This window comes from Agrilus planipennis, unplaced genomic scaffold, assembly GCF_000699045.2.
Source record: "Agrilus planipennis isolate EAB-ADULT unplaced genomic scaffold, Apla_2.0 scaffold1, whole genome shotgun sequence".
Taxonomy (NCBI): Eukaryota; Metazoa; Arthropoda; class Insecta; order Coleoptera; family Buprestidae; genus Agrilus; species Agrilus planipennis.
This window is the reverse complement of record NW_020442466.1, coordinates 4,323,374-4,339,222: the sequence shown is the minus strand read 5'-3', so window position 1 is coordinate 4,339,222 and position 15,849 is coordinate 4,323,374. Positions and strand designations below refer to the sequence as shown.

The 15,849-nt window shown below is 37.4% G+C and overlaps 2 protein-coding genes across 2 annotated transcripts in view; both read right to left on the bottom strand.

Annotated features, from left to right (window-relative positions):
- Nucleotides 1-1,848: 1,848 nt before the first annotated feature.
- On the bottom strand, nucleotides 1,849-8,257 carry LOC112906643 (probable multidrug resistance-associated protein lethal(2)03659). Its single transcript, XM_025981158.1, has 8 exons — nucleotides 8,151-8,257; nucleotides 7,713-8,037; nucleotides 6,980-7,654; nucleotides 6,779-6,922; nucleotides 6,526-6,716; nucleotides 6,086-6,465; nucleotides 5,793-6,023; nucleotides 1,849-5,504 (listed from the first exon to the last, which is right to left on the bottom strand). The coding sequence occupies exons 1-8, from the start codon at nucleotides 8,255-8,257 to the stop codon at nucleotides 5,335-5,337; spliced, it is 2,223 nt and encodes a 740-aa protein (XP_025836943.1). The 3' UTR covers nucleotides 1,849-5,334.
- The window catches only part of LOC108734020 (probable multidrug resistance-associated protein lethal(2)03659), a 35,896-nt gene continuing 28,072 nt past the window's right edge, over nucleotides 8,026-15,849 (bottom strand). The window contains exons 2-15 of the mRNA XM_025981186.1: nucleotides 15,464-15,574; nucleotides 15,271-15,402; nucleotides 14,981-15,185; nucleotides 14,238-14,463; nucleotides 13,942-14,098; nucleotides 12,090-12,339; nucleotides 11,357-12,031; nucleotides 11,156-11,299; nucleotides 10,903-11,093; nucleotides 10,463-10,842; nucleotides 10,170-10,400; nucleotides 9,513-9,743; nucleotides 8,907-9,454; nucleotides 8,026-8,844 (exon numbers count right to left, since the gene is read on the bottom strand). Of these exons, the coding sequence (XP_025836971.1) occupies nucleotides 8,407-8,844; nucleotides 8,907-9,454; nucleotides 9,513-9,743; nucleotides 10,170-10,400; nucleotides 10,463-10,842; nucleotides 10,903-11,093; nucleotides 11,156-11,299; nucleotides 11,357-12,031; nucleotides 12,090-12,339; nucleotides 13,942-14,098; nucleotides 14,238-14,463; nucleotides 14,981-15,185; nucleotides 15,271-15,402; nucleotides 15,464-15,574 (3,919 nt within the window). The 3' untranslated portion in view covers nucleotides 8,026-8,406. The remainder of the gene's footprint in view (nucleotides 8,845-8,906; nucleotides 9,455-9,512; nucleotides 9,744-10,169; nucleotides 10,401-10,462; nucleotides 10,843-10,902; nucleotides 11,094-11,155; nucleotides 11,300-11,356; nucleotides 12,032-12,089; nucleotides 12,340-13,941; nucleotides 14,099-14,237; nucleotides 14,464-14,980; nucleotides 15,186-15,270; nucleotides 15,403-15,463; nucleotides 15,575-15,849) is intronic.

The window sequence follows — 15,849 nt, the reverse complement described above, 5'->3', positions numbered from 1 at the left end:
AAAAAAAGCTTTTATAATAATAATAATAATAATTATCTACTGCAATTACTCCATTTTCCGATAAGGTAAGTTTTAATTTTTATATAGATATTAATTGTTATAAATCGTCACTAATACCATAAAAGTTTATTAGTTTGTTTGTTCAGGGTAATTTCTGAAATTACAAATTTGTTTTTCAAAATTTTTCTCTTTTCATTTGGTCTAGTGTACGACGAAGGTTTTGGACTATAAACGGTAAGAAAAACAATTAAAAAACATGTAATTTTTTTCATTACAATAAAAAAATTGTTTTGGTTACGAAATTTTACAATTACAACTTCAGCTTCTATCTTCAAAAAAATCTATTGTTCTTGTGGTACAATAATTATATTTTAATTAATAATTTTGCATAAGTACTAGATAAATATATTTAAAATATTAATTGTTTATAAACTCACCATTCGTAGAATAATTGTTCTTCAATTGTAGAACACAATGTACAAACTCTTGCAAACACGCTATGTCATTCGATTTTTTACAACTAAGTAATTGAATTTTTCTTTTCAACTCTGATTTACGTTGGCTTTTTACAATACATCCGAAATGATAAGAAATTTTTATTACCGTCTTTATGTTCTTTAGAAATAAAATTTACTTTCTAGTAGTTACGGCAAGAGGTAATTTTTTTGTGGCGAAACACCATAACAATACTAAGTACGCATTTTTTCTTTTTTATTAAATAACAAATGGAAAAATAAGTTGTTACTGCTTTCCGTTTTTAATTTTTAATTTCTGGTAAACTTATGTAACGTAGAATATTAACGTCATTAAAATCATAATTATTATGATACCTTTGTTTGTATAAATTAAAAATTAATTATTTCGCTTTTTTATAATAAAGAATTGTAGGGCCCACCGTTACCAACCCATTTGTCTTGAACTTTACGATTATACTGACCCGAATATTTGTTGGTAGATAATAAAACCATCAAGCATTGTACAAATCCATTAGGACACTAGAGATAGTCACGTCTTTACCTCACCATAAGAAATAAAAACGATTTTTTATGCATATTTCTTAGAACGACTAAAGGTCACAAGAGATGCCCATATCACCTGATACTAACTAGTATAAATATGTAGACCATACATTTAAAATAAAAAGATAAAAAGAAATTATTATTAACACAAACTGCGTATGTATAACACTGTAATAAAATTACATTGTTAATTTTCAAAGAAAATGTAGTTATATTAAAAGCCTATATACAAAAGTAAATCAAAAGGTGATACAAAAATTAATAACAATAATGAAAACTGCAAGATAACTCAGTATAAAGCAGAGAATAACGGCGCATTTAACAAAAATAAATCGCTTATTGAATGAGTGTGTGTTCGAAGTACGGCTCTGTGCAAAAGTAAAACATGGACTTATAGGCGGATGGTAGAAATATCGTCGATAGAAAAGTTTAGAAGAACAGGGGGCACTATAGAAGTCAAATAAGTAAAAGGAGAGATAGAATGGTAGACCACCTTTTGGGACATGAAGGGCTAGTTAGGGACATACTAGGAGTAGAAACAGGAGCTAACAGTGATACAAAAAGACCTAAATTAGATTACTGATCGCAAATTAGTAGTTAAGAGGTGTGAAAGTGCAACTCAAGTCCTTCGAGAAGTTATTTTTTTAGTAAATATTTTTAATTTGTACAATAACTAGAAATATTTTGAGAAAAAAATTGAAAATACCCTCGAAATTCATCATCATCATCATCATAAGGTCATCAGTCCTAAGACTGGTTGGACACGTACCTCCACTCTTTCCTATCCTGAGCTAAACTTCGCATTTCCCTAAAACTAGAACANAAAGAAGGAAGACACAATGTTAAAAAAGATGGTGAATGTTTCAATTTGGGTTTTCAGAACGTTATCAGAAAGAATTTTGATCTGATGGTTGATAAACCGGAGAGAGTTTCACAAGCGTGAGAGAATACAGGAGCTTTCGCTAAAGAAGGAAGACACAATGTTAAAAAAGATGGTGAATGTTTCAATTTGGGTTTTCAGAACGTTATCAGAAAGAATTTTGATCTGATGGTTGATAAACCGGAGAGAGTTTCACAAGCGTGAGAGAATACAGGAGCTTTCGCTAAAGAAGGAAGACACAATGTTAAAAAAGATGGTGAATGTTTCAATTTGGGTTTTCAGAACGTTATCAGAAAGAATTTTGATCTGATGGTTGATAAACCGGAGAGAGTTTCACAAGCGTGAGAGAATACAGGAGCTTTCGCTAAAGAAGGAAGACACAATGTTAAAAAAGATGGTGAATGTTTCAATTTGGGTTTTCAGAACGTTATCAGAAAGAATTTTGATCTGATGGTTGATAAACCGGAGAGAGTTTCACAAGCGTGAGAGAATACAGGAGCTTTCGCTAAAGAAGGAAGACACAATGTTAAAAAAGATGGTGAATGTTTCAATTTGGGTTTTCAGAACGTTATCAGAAAGAATTTTGATCTGATGGTTGATAAACCGGAGAGAGTTTCACAAGCGTGAGAGAATACAGGAGCTTTCGCTAAAGAAGGAAGACACAATGTTAAAAAAGATGGTGAATGTTTCAATTTGGGTTTTCAGAACGTTATCAGAAAGAATTTTGATCTGATGGTTGATAAACCGGAGAGAGTTTCACAAGCGTGAGAGAATACAGGAGCTTTCGCTAAAGAAGGAAGACACAATGTTAAAAAAGATGGTGAATGTTTCAATTTGGGTTTTCAGAACGTTATCAGAAAGAATTTTGATCTGATGGTTGATAAACCGGAGAGAGTTTCACAAGCGTGAGAGAATACAGGAGCTTTCGCTAAAGAAGGAAGACACAATGTTAAAAAAGATGGTGAATGTTTCAATTTGGGTTTTCAGAACGTTATCAGAAAGAATTTTGATCTGATGGTTGATAAACCGGAGAGAGTTTCACAAGCGTGAGAGAATACAGGAGCTTTCGCTAAAGAAGGAAGACACAATGTTAAAAAAGATGGTGAATGTTTCAATTTGGGTTTTCAGAACGTTATCAGAAAGAATTTTGATCTGATGGTTGATAAACCGGAGAGAGTTTCACAAGCGTGAGAGAATACAGGAGCTTTCGCTAAAGAAGGAAGACACAATGTTAAAAAAGATGGTGAATGTTTCAATTTGGGTTTTCAGAACGTTATCAGAAAGAATTTTGATCTGATGGTTGATAAACCGGAGAGAGTTTCACAAGCGTGAGAGAATACAGGAGCTTTCGCTAAAGAAGGAAGACACAATGTTAAAAAAGATGGTGAATGTTTCAATTTGGGTTTTCAGAACGTTATCAGAAAGAATTTTGATCTGATGGTTGATAAACCGGAGAGAGTTTCACAAGCGTGAGAGAATACAGGAGCTTTCGCTAAAGAAGGAAGACACAATGTTAAAAAAGATGGTGAATGTTTCAATTTGGGTTTTCAGAACGTTATCAGAAAGAATTTTGATCTGATGGTTGATAAACCGGAGAGAGTTTCACAAGCGTGAGAGAATACAGGAGCTTTCGCTAAAGAAGGAAGACACAATGTTAAAAAAGATGGTGAATGTTTCAATTTGGGTTTTCAGAACGTTATCAGAAAGAATTTTGATCTGATGGTTGATAAACCGGAGAGAGTTTCACAAGCGTGAGAGAATACAGGAGCTTTCGCTAAAGAAGGAAGACACAATGTTAAAAAAGATGGTGAATGTTTCAATTTGGGTTTTCAGAACGTTATCAGAAAGAATTTTGATCTGATGGTTGATAAACCGGAGAGAGTTTCACAAGCGTGAGAGAATACAGGAGCTTTCGCTAAAGAAGGAAGACACAATGTTAAAAAAGATGGTGAATGTTTCAATTTGGGTTTTCAGAACGTTATCAGAAAGAATTTTGATCTGATGGTTGATAAACCGGAGAGAGTTTCACAAGCGTGAGAGAATACAGGAGCTTTCGCTAAAGAAGGAAGACACAATGTTAAAAAAGATGGTGAATGTTTCAATTTGGGTTTTCAGAACGTTATCAGAAAGAATTTTGATCTGATGGTTGATAAACCGGAGAGAGTTTCACAAGCGTGAGAGAATACAGGAGCTTTCGCTAAAGAAGGAAGACACAATGTTAAAAAAGATGGTGAATGTTTCAATTTGGGTTTTCAGAACGTTATCAGAAAGAATTTTGATCTGATGGTTGATAAACCGGAGAGAGTTTCACAAGCGTGAGAGAATACAGGAGCTTTCGCTAAAGAAGGAAGACACAATGTTAAAAAAGATGGTGAATGTTTCAATTTGGGTTTTCAGAACGTTATCAGAAAGAATTTTGATCTGATGGTTGATAAACCGGAGAGAGTTTCACAAGCGTGAGAGAATACAGGAGCTTTCGCTAAAGAAGGAAGACACAATGTTAAAAAAGATGGTGAATGTTTCAATTTGGGTTTTCAGAACGTTATCAGAAAGAATTTTGATCTGATGGTTGATAAACCGGAGAGAGTTTCACAAGCGTGAGAGAATACAGGAGCTTTCGCTAAAGAAGGAAGACACAATGTTAAAAAAGATGGTGAATGTTTCAATTTGGGTTTTCAGAACGTTATCAGAAAGAATTTTGATCTGATGGTTGATAAACCGGAGAGAGTTTCACAAGCGTGAGAGAATACAGGAGCTTTCGCTAAAGAAGGAAGACACAATGTTAAAAAAGATGGTGAATGTTTCAATTTGGGTTTTCAGAACGTTATCAGAAAGAATTTTGATCTGATGGTTGATAAACCGGAGAGAGTTTCACAAGCGTGAGAGAATACAGGAGCTTTCGCTAAAGAAGGAAGACACAATGTTAAAAAAGATGGTGAATGTTTCAATTTGGGTTTTCAGAACGTTATCAGAAAGAATTTTGATCTGATGGTTGATAAACCGGAGAGAGTTTCACAAGCGTGAGAGAATACAGGAGCTTTCGCTAAAGAAGGAAGACACAATGTTAAAAAAGATGGTGAATGTTTCAATTTGGGTTTTCAGAACGTTATCAGAAAGAATTTTGATCTGATGGTTGATAAACCGGAGAGAGTTTCACAAGCGTGAGAGAATACAGGAGCTTTCGCTAAAGAAGGAAGACACAATGTTAAAAAAGATGGTGAATGTTTCAATTTGGGTTTTCAGAACGTTATCAGAAAGAATTTTGATCTGATGGTTGATAAACCGGAGAGAGTTTCACAAGCGTGAGAGAATACAGGAGCTTTCGCTAAAGAAGGAAGACACAATGTTAAAAAAGATGGTGAATGTTTCAATTTGGGTTTTCAGAACGTTATCAGAAAGAATTTTGATCTGATGGTTGATAAACCGGAGAGAGTTTCACAAGCGTGAGAGAATACAGGAGCTTTCGCTAAAGAAGGAAGACACAATGTTAAAAAAGATGGTGAATGTTTCAATTTGGGTTTTCAGAACGTTATCAGAAAGAATTTTGATCTGATGGTTGATAAACCGGAGAGTTTCACAAGCGTGAGAGAATACAGGAGCTTTCGCTAAAGAAGGAAGATACAATGTTAAAAAAGATGGTGAATGTTTCAATTTGGGTTTTCAGAACGTTATCAAAATAAATATTCCTTCAATCAAGTTTTTTTACTAAATCTTTATCAGAGGATTTGATAAATATGCGTCCAGTTTCTGTCTAGAATTTTAGATCTGCACGTTGAAGAATTTCATTGGAGGAACGCCTAAAGGTACTAATCACTTGTCAAAGAGTCACATGCCCCAATACCTCAGACTATGAAAGTCTTAACCAAAACCATAAAAATCCAAAAGGAACTTACTGACTCCTTCCAATCTTTTCAGGTCTTGAGCAGATGCCAAATAAACATTTTTCACCAGCCAAAACATGATCGCTAACAGCAGCGTTGGTATAGTCATCCATGGTTGGACTATTACAACCATCATGATTATTCCAGCAGCTACCAGGAAGATCTGGATCGCGTTCAGCAAAGCTATGGGAAGAAGTTCGTCGACAGCTCCCATATCTTTCGAAAACCTGTTCAATATCCTTCCTGAAAAGACACATTCGCACAATAACACTGCGAGAATCTAACCACAATGATCAAAAACTTACCAGACGGATTTGTGTTGAAGAATCTCATGGTGGCCTGCAACACGTTGTTGAACATGGTATTGTGAAGAGCTTTCGAAGATGCCATGCAAACCCAGTTGAAAACCACCGCTCTTATGGTCAGCAATACTATCGAAAGAATTATGAAACCAGTATAGATGTAAACGTATTCTAGTCGACGTGAATGCGGTTGTTGGATTGCGAAGTACGATTCCAGGGGTTCGTTGGGACTAAAGTTAGTGAAATTATCCAAGTCGTTCAAGATTGGTGAGATGGTTGAATCATTTTCATCAGTCTTGTTGTGGCCATTGGTGAAGATCATCGAGGAATGGTTTTTCTGTTGCAATACATGATCTGCCAGTATTGTTTCTTCTGTATTAGTCCTAGACGAAACCATAAATACAATCGTAGGTACTATATTCAAACGAACTGTTGGAACTTACCAATGGGTTAGCCAGAAGTCACCAGCGTTGGAGAAAATTTGCGCAGACATAGTCAAGAACACCAGAAGAAGCAGCATGCAAATGTTGGACCCAGCTGAGATGTACTTCCAATAAAGCTTTTTCGATATACCACCTTTCTCTATAAGCTCTTGGGTTTCCTGGGGATCGTCTTCGTCATCAGCGTTGGAAGTCTAACAAGAAAATAAAACTGATAAGAAAAAGACCAACAAAAAGTATTCCTTTGGATAGGTACCATATGTGAGGTGATAGAAAGAAGCCTGTTCGTTCTGAATGCTCCTTCGTGGGCTTTCTCCTCCTCGCTGTGGGTTTCCGTCTTCAGATATTCCTTGCATTTGTCCGAAAGCTCGTCATATCTTCCGATGTTTTCAATAACACCCTGTGAAAAACGAACTGACAGAATGGATCCGGAATGCCACAAAAATTAATCACTTACGTTGTTCAGTATCACAATGAGATCGGCCTTCTTTAGGAACTGAGTCTGGTGAGTCACCAGAATTCTGGTTTTGTTGCTCAAATAGTTCACGATGCAACCTTCGAAGAGTTCTTTACCGACATGGGCATCGACAGCTGACAAAGGGTCGTCAAACAAGTAAATATCGGCTTGTCTGTAAACGGCCCTGGCAAGGTTGACTCGCGCCCTCTGTCCTCCACTCAGGGACGAACCATGTTCTTCCACGATGGTTTTATCGCCGCTAACAAACTGGTCAAAATCTGGTAGAAGAGAACACACTTTGACCACCTCCATGTAACGCCTTTTGTTGTACTCTGAACCAAAGAGGATGTTGTTTCTAACAGACGACACGAACAGCCATGGTTCTTGGGATGCAAAGGACACCGTTCCTTGGACATCCATTTTGCCGCACTTCAAAGGAAGTTCCTTCATCAGCAGTTGGAGTAGAGAGCTTTTTCCTGCACCCACTTGACCCACAACGGCCACCAAGGTGCCTGGACGGATGTCCAACGTTATATTCGACAATGTATTCACGATACCATCGTGATACCACGAGGCACAAGCGTTTGATAGCTTTATACGACCAGGTTCGCTATATATCACAGGTTTCACTGCCGTTTCAGTTACTTCGTAGTTTTCGTCTTGGGCTAAAAATTCCTAAAAATCCTGGACTTGAAAAAAGAAGATTCAGTTTCCGATTTTGTGTTTCCTTTACCTGTATTCTATCTACGGATACTCGGGCTTCGGCATAAGTGGACATAGCCAGTGGTAGGAAAATGGACATGTAAAGTTGGATGGTATTGTAAAGCTGCGCAATGGAGAATACCTTATCACCCGTAAGATAGTTGCCCAAAAGGGCATAAGTTACAACGGTTAAGTACAAAATTGTCCGCTCTGTAAAAACTGTAAGAGACGTTGAAAAGGCTCGTATAAATGACGCCTTTCTGATATCTTGAATTTCTAGTCTGTAATAAAACAGGAGAATTTTNAAATAACAATAATAATAATAATTAGGAATTGTTCTGTTGTTATTCTTGTATCTAGCAAAAGTTCAATGCAGCACCTTTTCTTTTCAACGTTTCGAAAAGTAGCCGCCATCAAAAAAAAAAAATAAATAAACATAATTTTATACATACATGTATAATAGTAATACTTTCTGGAGGAAGAGGGGTCGATTCTTCCCCATTTCACTCTATCTCCCCTCCTCGTTCCCTTTTTCATCTTCATCCTCTTTGCGATTGAAGTCTTGAGGTCGTCCATACTTACCAAAGTCACTTACTTAATCAATAAATCACAGTTAAGAGAAGAAAACAGTTTTCCTTTCTTTTTGGTCCGATTTCGTCTACTTGTGGTACTTGTAAAATAATAAACAATAACGATAAAGTTCGATTCTTTTCCTATTCTTATTGTTATTTGATGTAAAGTTCCTGTTTCCTCTTGAACGACTCCTCTGCTACGGCTCGAAGACTAGCTTCCATAACTTTACCGGTTTTCTTGACCAATCCGGTGAGATGACCGTCAGGTTTTTGTAAAAGTTCATGGGGATGCGCAAATTCCACGGCTTCTCCAGCGTCCATCACCAAGACCTTGTCCGAGTCCATTATGGTGTTCAGCCGATGGGCTATCGTCAATACCGTGCAATCTTTGAAGTTTCTTCTAATCGTCGCTTGGATAAACGAATCGGTTTGGTGATCAACATTGGCTGTGGCCTCGTCCATAACCAGGACTCTGTTGTTCCTTAAGATAGCTCTAGCCAAACAGACCAGCTGTCGTTGTCCAACGCTGAAATTTGTACCACCTTCTGTTATTTCTTGATCCAAACTTTTCACTGCATCTTTCAGTTCCACCTGGAAAGAAAAAAAACAATCACAAACGTCCCATGACACCACATTATAGATAGATTACTCACGTCTTCTAAAGCCTTCCACAAAGCCTTGTCATCAGATTTGTTGAACGGATCCAGATTGTATCTGACCGAAGCCGAGAACAAAACGGGTTCCTGGGGGATGATAGAGATCTTGGTACGCAGGTCGTGAAGTCCGATATCCTCTGTTTCTATCCCGTCGATTGCCATGCTACCTTCCGTGGGGGCCAAACGGAACAATGCTGAGATCAAACTGGACTTCCCAGCTCCTGTTCTTCCAACGATTCCAACCTTTTCTCCGGCCTGGATTTCAAAAGACAAATTCCTAAGTACTGGAGGTTCATCCGGGGCGTATCGGAGAGTGAGATTTTTGAAGACGATTCTTCCCATCTGGGGCCAGTCTTGTGGTGGTTTTTTGGTCGGCAGGGACTCAAATGGACCTTCTTTTTCCAAGTGGTAATACTGCAAAATACGTTCCACACTCGTCATTTGACTTGCAGTCTCTGCAGTTTGCTTCACACCATGTTGCAGCATTCCAGTCAAAATTAGAGACTGGGAGATGACCAAACCGACGTTTCCAGCAAGAGTGGACCCTGTTGCAGATACAAACAATTTGTACAAATGCCGAAAGATAATAATCGATTCACTGACCTGTTTCAAATATTATGAATTGGTACGTCAAGACGGCCAGAAACAGCAAGCTGATCAAATCCAAATAGAACCCGAACGCTTCACTGCAATAGGTGAACAAGAAAAAGGCGGCCGTGTGTTGATCCTGAAGGAGATCGAACTCTTTAGAAACCATTTGTTGGGCTTTCGTCGATCTGATGGTTGATAGACCGGAGAGAGTTGCACAAGCGTGAGAGAATACAGGAGCTTTCGCTAAAGAAGGAAGATACAATGTTAAAAAAGATGGTGATGTTTCAATTTGGGTTTTCAGAACGTTATCAGAAAGAATTTTGATCTGATGGTTGATAAACCGGAGAGTTTCACAAGCGTGAGAGAATACAGGAGCTTTCGCTAAAGAAGGAAGATACAATGTTAAAAAAGATGGTGAATGTTTCAATTTGGGTTTTCAGAACGTTATCAAAATAAATATTCCTTCAATCAAGTTTTTTTACTAAATCTTTATCAGAGGATTTGATAAATATGCGTCCAGTTTCTGTCTAGAATTTTAGATCTGCACGTTGAAGAATTTCATTGGAGGAACGCCTAAAGGTACTAATCACTTGTCAAAGAGTCACATGCCCCAATACCTCAGACTATGAAAGTCTTAACCAAAACCATAAAAATCCAAAAGGAACTTACTGACTCCTTCCAATCTTTTCAGGTCTTGAGCAGATGCCAAATAAACATTTTTCACCAGCCAAAACATGATCGCTAACAGCAGCGTTGGTATAGTCATCCATGGTTGGACTATTACAACCATCATGATTATTCCAGCAGCTACCAGGAAGATCTGGATCGCGTTCAGCAAAGCTATGGGAAGAAGTTCGTCGACAGCTCCCATATCTTTCGAAAACCTGTTCAATATCCTTCCTGAAAAGACACATTCGCACAATAACACTGCGAGAATCTAACCACAATGATCAAAAACTTACCAGACGGATTTGTGTTGAAGAATCTCATGGTGGCCTGCAACACGTTGTTGAACATGGTATTGTGAAGAGCTTTCGAAGATGCCATGCAAACCCAGTTGAAAACCACCGCTCTTATGGTCAGCAATACTATCGAAAGAATTATGAAACCAGTATAGATGTAAACGTATTCTAGTCGACGTGAATGCGGTTGTTGGATTGCGAAGTACGATTCCAGGGGTTCGTTGGGACTAAAGTTAGTGAAATTATCCAAGTCGTTCAAGATTGGTGAGATGGTTGAATCATTTTCATCAGTCTTGTTGTGGCCATTGGTGAAGATCATCGAGGAATGGTTTTTCTGTTGCAATACATGATCTGCCAGTATTGTTTCTTCTGTATTAGTCCTAGACGAAACCATAAATACAATCGTAGGTACTATATTCAAACGAACTGTTGGAACTTACCAATGGGTTAGCCAGAAGTCACCAGCGTTGGAGAAAATTTGCGCAGACATAGTCAAGAACACCAGAAGAAGCAGCATGCAAATGTTGGACCCAGCTGAGATGTACTTCCAATAAAGCTTTTTCGATATACCACCTTTCTCTATAAGCTCTTGGGTTTCCTGGGGGTCGTCTTCGTCATCAGCGTTGGAAGTCTAACAAGAAAATAAAACTGATAAGAAAAAGACCAACAAAAAGTATTCCTTTGGATAGGTACCATATGTGAGGTGATAGAAAGAAGCCTGTTCGTTCTGAATGCTCCTTCGTGGGCTTTCTCCTCCTCGCTGTGGGTTTCCGTCTTCAGGTATTCCTTGCATTTGTCCGAAAGCTCGTCATATCTTCCGATGTTTTCAATAACACCCTGTGAAAAACGAACTGACAGAATGGATCCGGAATGCCACAAAAATTAATCACTTACGTTGTTCAGTATCACAATGAGATCGGCCTTCTTTAGGAACTGAGTCTGGTGAGTCACCAGAATTCTGGTTTTGTTGCTCAAATAGTTCACGATGCAACCTTCGAAGAGTTCTTTACCGACATGGGCATCGACAGCTGACAAAGGGTCGTCAAACAAGTAAATATCGGCTTGTCTGTAAACGGCCCTGGCAAGGTTGACTCGCGCCCTCTGTCCTCCACTCAGGGACGAACCATGTTCTTCCACGATGGTTTTATCGCCGCTAACAAACTGGTCAAAATCTGGTAGAAGAGAACACACTTTGACCACCTCCATGTAACGCCTTTTGTTGTACTCTGAACCAAAGAGGATGTTGTTTCTAACAGACGACACGAACAGCCATGGTTCTTGGGATGCAAAGGACACCGTTCCTTGGACATCCATTTTGCCGCACTTCAAAGGAAGTTCCTTCATCAGCAGTTGGAGTAGAGAGCTTTTTCCTGCACCCACTTGACCCACAACGGCCACCAAGGTGCCTGGACGGATGTCCAACGTTATATTCGACAATGTATTCACGATACCATCGTGATACCACGAGGCACAAGCGTTTGATAGCTTTATACGACCAGGTTCGCTATATATCACAGGTTTCACTGCCGTTTCAGTTACTTCGTAGTTTTCGTCTTGGGCTAAAAATTCCTAAAAATCCTGGACTTGAAAAAAGAAGATTCAGTTTCCGATTTTGTGTTTCCTTTACCTGTATTCTATCTACGGATACTCGGGCTTCGGCATAAGTGGACATAGCCAGTGGTAGGAAAATGGACATGTAAAGTTGGATGGTATTGTAAAGCTGCGCAATGGAGAATACCTTATCACCCGTAAGATAGTTGCCCAAAAGGGCATAAGTTACAACGGTTAAGTACAAAATTGTCCGCTCTGTAAAAACTGTAAGAGACGTTGAAAAGGCTCGTATAAATGACGCCTTTCTGATATCTTGAATTTCTAGTCTGTAATAAAACAGGAGAATTTTAGAGAAGAAAATACCACAAATGGCGCGGAAAACGCCATCTGTAGTACGATGCTACATTTTAGGATTACGTATGCTCCAACAAGGTCCATTTAAATATATGGAGATGTACTTGCTGAAACGAATCGTTATATATAAATATTTAAATGGACCTTGTTGGAGCATACGTAACCCAAAATGTAGCATCGTACTACAGATGGCGTTTCAGACAGCAGGTAAAAGTTGGTCTGTGTTCTGTCGGAGCTGCCTGCGATGCGCTGATGAGATCCAAAAAGATCGAAATCGCGATCCACGTCTGGCAGTTTCGACAGAATACAGACCACTTTTTCAATTTTATTCAATTTCAGAGAAAACAACAACATACTTATGACAACAGCAACAATTTTTCTTCATTAACCTGAGGTAGTTTGTAGTAGGTAAAAAATTCGACAAATGAATTTTCATATTAATGGTTCATACTTATGACGTTCTTACTTTTAATTAATAATTGGATACGAAAGAAAATATGCTCTATTTTTATATGAGAACAATTGCAAGACATTTGAGTATGTTTTGAAATATGGATAAACATTGATTAAAAAAGTAGGTGGCAACTAATAAATATAAATTTATGATTTCTTCAACAGTGTCTATATAGAAAGAAAAAGCATTTCAAGTTCAATTATTGTACTAATGACAGAAATGACACACTTGAAAACACTTCGCGATTAGAAAAAATTGTTCTTATCAGCTGATGATACATCTGTAAACATTTACAATAGCAATACCCGTTAGTAACCTCAAGATTTTCAATGAAAAACGCTTCTTAAATTCCTAGACAATTACGACGTGTACCTTTTTCGAGAAACACATCTTCTACGCTTTTCTATATACATAAAAATGGATTTTCGATCATTTCTTTTTTAAGATATTCCTTGAAGTCAGAGGAAGGTTCTTATGAAGAGAAAAATTGAAAAAATTGCCCAGAAAAACGTAAAAATCAAATTCAAACTATTCCTAGCTGTTCTAGGGAATTGCCAAATGTATGACGGAGCATCACTTGAATACCGATTTGATTAATTTTTTTTTTTTGTATTTGTTGACAGGACAAGGTTTGTGTGAAAGAAAATTTTTGGAAAATCCGGAAATTTGGAAAATATTTTTATATGGGAAAACCTTCACGTTTTAGTCATGGTCAGATTTACATGAAACTTGATATTTATGCTCATTGACATAAAATCAAACACCTACTTCAACATTTTAAAAAATTCAACCCCTGCAGGAAGCTGAAAGGAGTTTGCAAAGATTGCATGGAACATTTTTGTTTTTGGTCAAATTTTCTTGAAAAAAAGATTCAACCCCTGTAGGGGGAGAGGTGAAAAGGAGTTACAATTTTTCTTTGGGACATATTTAATTTGTAGTCAGATTTATTCGAAGGTTGCTCTTAATACTCACCGTTGAAATTAACCAAATACGTGTTTTGGCAATTTTTAAAAATCAACCCTTAAGCTAGTCACTTAATAAAAGTCCAATACCTAAGTCAAAAATTTTGAAAATTTCCCCTACTTACACAAAACAACAAAAGTTGTAGTTGACTACTTACTTTCTGGCTAACTGCACCAATTTTTCGAAGGGTTTCTCCCAAGCATACATTTTAATCACCTGGATCCCCGAAGTAACTTCACTCATTAATTTTACCCTGTGGTCAGTCTTCATCGCGATTTTATAACGTAAAACACCCAACTGTTTTGACAAGTACCCTAAAAAAAAAGACAATCTTTCAGCATTAAAGTCCGTACTCTCTTGTAATAACAGATACGTAGGACAAAGTAGAAGTTGTATAAAACATGAAATGAAACAGCACAAACTTTATTAAGTATGTCATTTGGCGTACATTACCTTGTAATGGTATTGCTTCCAGGGTAATGGCCAAAAGACCAGCAAAAGTGGCAATGCCGACACTTCTCCACATCACATAAGCACCCAGAACCACCTGTATAGGTGTCAACCAAATATAATGGAAATAGAGAAGGACCATATCAAATCTAGAAACGTCGTTAGATAACAAATTAACCATTTGGCCTGCTGAAGTCTTCGATGCTGACACTCTATTTAAACGAAGCAGCTGAAAAAGTTATAGGTAAAAAAAAAATCGGTTGTCTGTAAAGTCGGTTTACTGACGATAGTTGAACGTGACAACGTCATAAGAAAATACTGACGGAATGGTTTCATTTTTTCAAAAGAAAATTTTAATTTTATTTGTTTGGTAGATATTTTGTATGGATATAGAGAAGGAGGTAAATGGAAATGTATTATTGTATAGCAGCTGTCCACGCGGACGCATCGCTCACTCAAGTAGGAGAGAGACAGATGTCGAACGCTGCCGAACGCGGAGGCCGATTGTGCCTCTTTGTCGCTCGTTCCGCGCTCTCGCTTGCACTTCAAGCCTTAAAAGGAACGCCTCAGAGCGAGGTAACGCCGCATGAGTCATGTTTTTTCGTGCGTGCAGCCGGCTCCATCGAATTATAAGACGTTGTCACGTCAAAAATTTTTTGGAGAATAACTGGGAACACCCAACGAATATGCAGTTAAAGAGACAATACACAATAAAAGTGACGCCTTTTATAATAAATAATTATTACCTTTCTATATATCAAGGAACAGCAGGCAATCCTAACTCTCATACCAATTCTTAAGCAACCTATTCCGGCATGATGTGCAATTAGAATATTCATAAAAGCTAATAAAATAACACCACTGGATAGAATCCAACCTTGGTCTTTACTATAACCATTCACTGGGTCGAAATATTTTATCAATTCGGCCAAACAAATGGGCTGATAAACTCTATAAACAAACACGTATAAAATTCAAATAAATAAGAAGCAACAAACCCAAAAGAAGTCAAAAATCAATTAAACAAATTACCTACCTCACAAATACTTGGATCAATAAAATGAAACCATACAATGAGAACGACTTGAAAAATGTTTTCCTAAGGGCAGTTATTAATCTTGGCTTTTTATTCTTCTTCTTTGCCCTCTGCAATTCATCTTCCCAATTTCTGTAAAATAATCCAACGATTTTATTAATATTTTTCCAATTAAAAACTATCTGTCACATACTTTTCAAGTTGGTCGCCTAATATATCCGAATAATCACCAGGGGTGGTATTGTACAGATTAGTAACTTCTAAGTCATGCTTATAACCATATTTAAGAAAAGGTATCACCCACCTGAAACAAGAAATATAAAATTGTTAACGAGACCTTAATCGTTAAATAAGACAAAATCAACTCTGATTGGCCGATATAACAAAAGAACAACTGTTCGTTGTTGACAAAACCAATCAGATGAGTCTACATTCCCCCACCAAAAGAAATACCGCGTATATAAATGCGAACTCGCGTTCACACAACTTTAGTAGCTAAAGATAGGGAGACGGTTATTGTTTTCCAAATTTATTTTAGGAGAATTTAAATAATTTACAACATGTAATGGGGATTAAAAC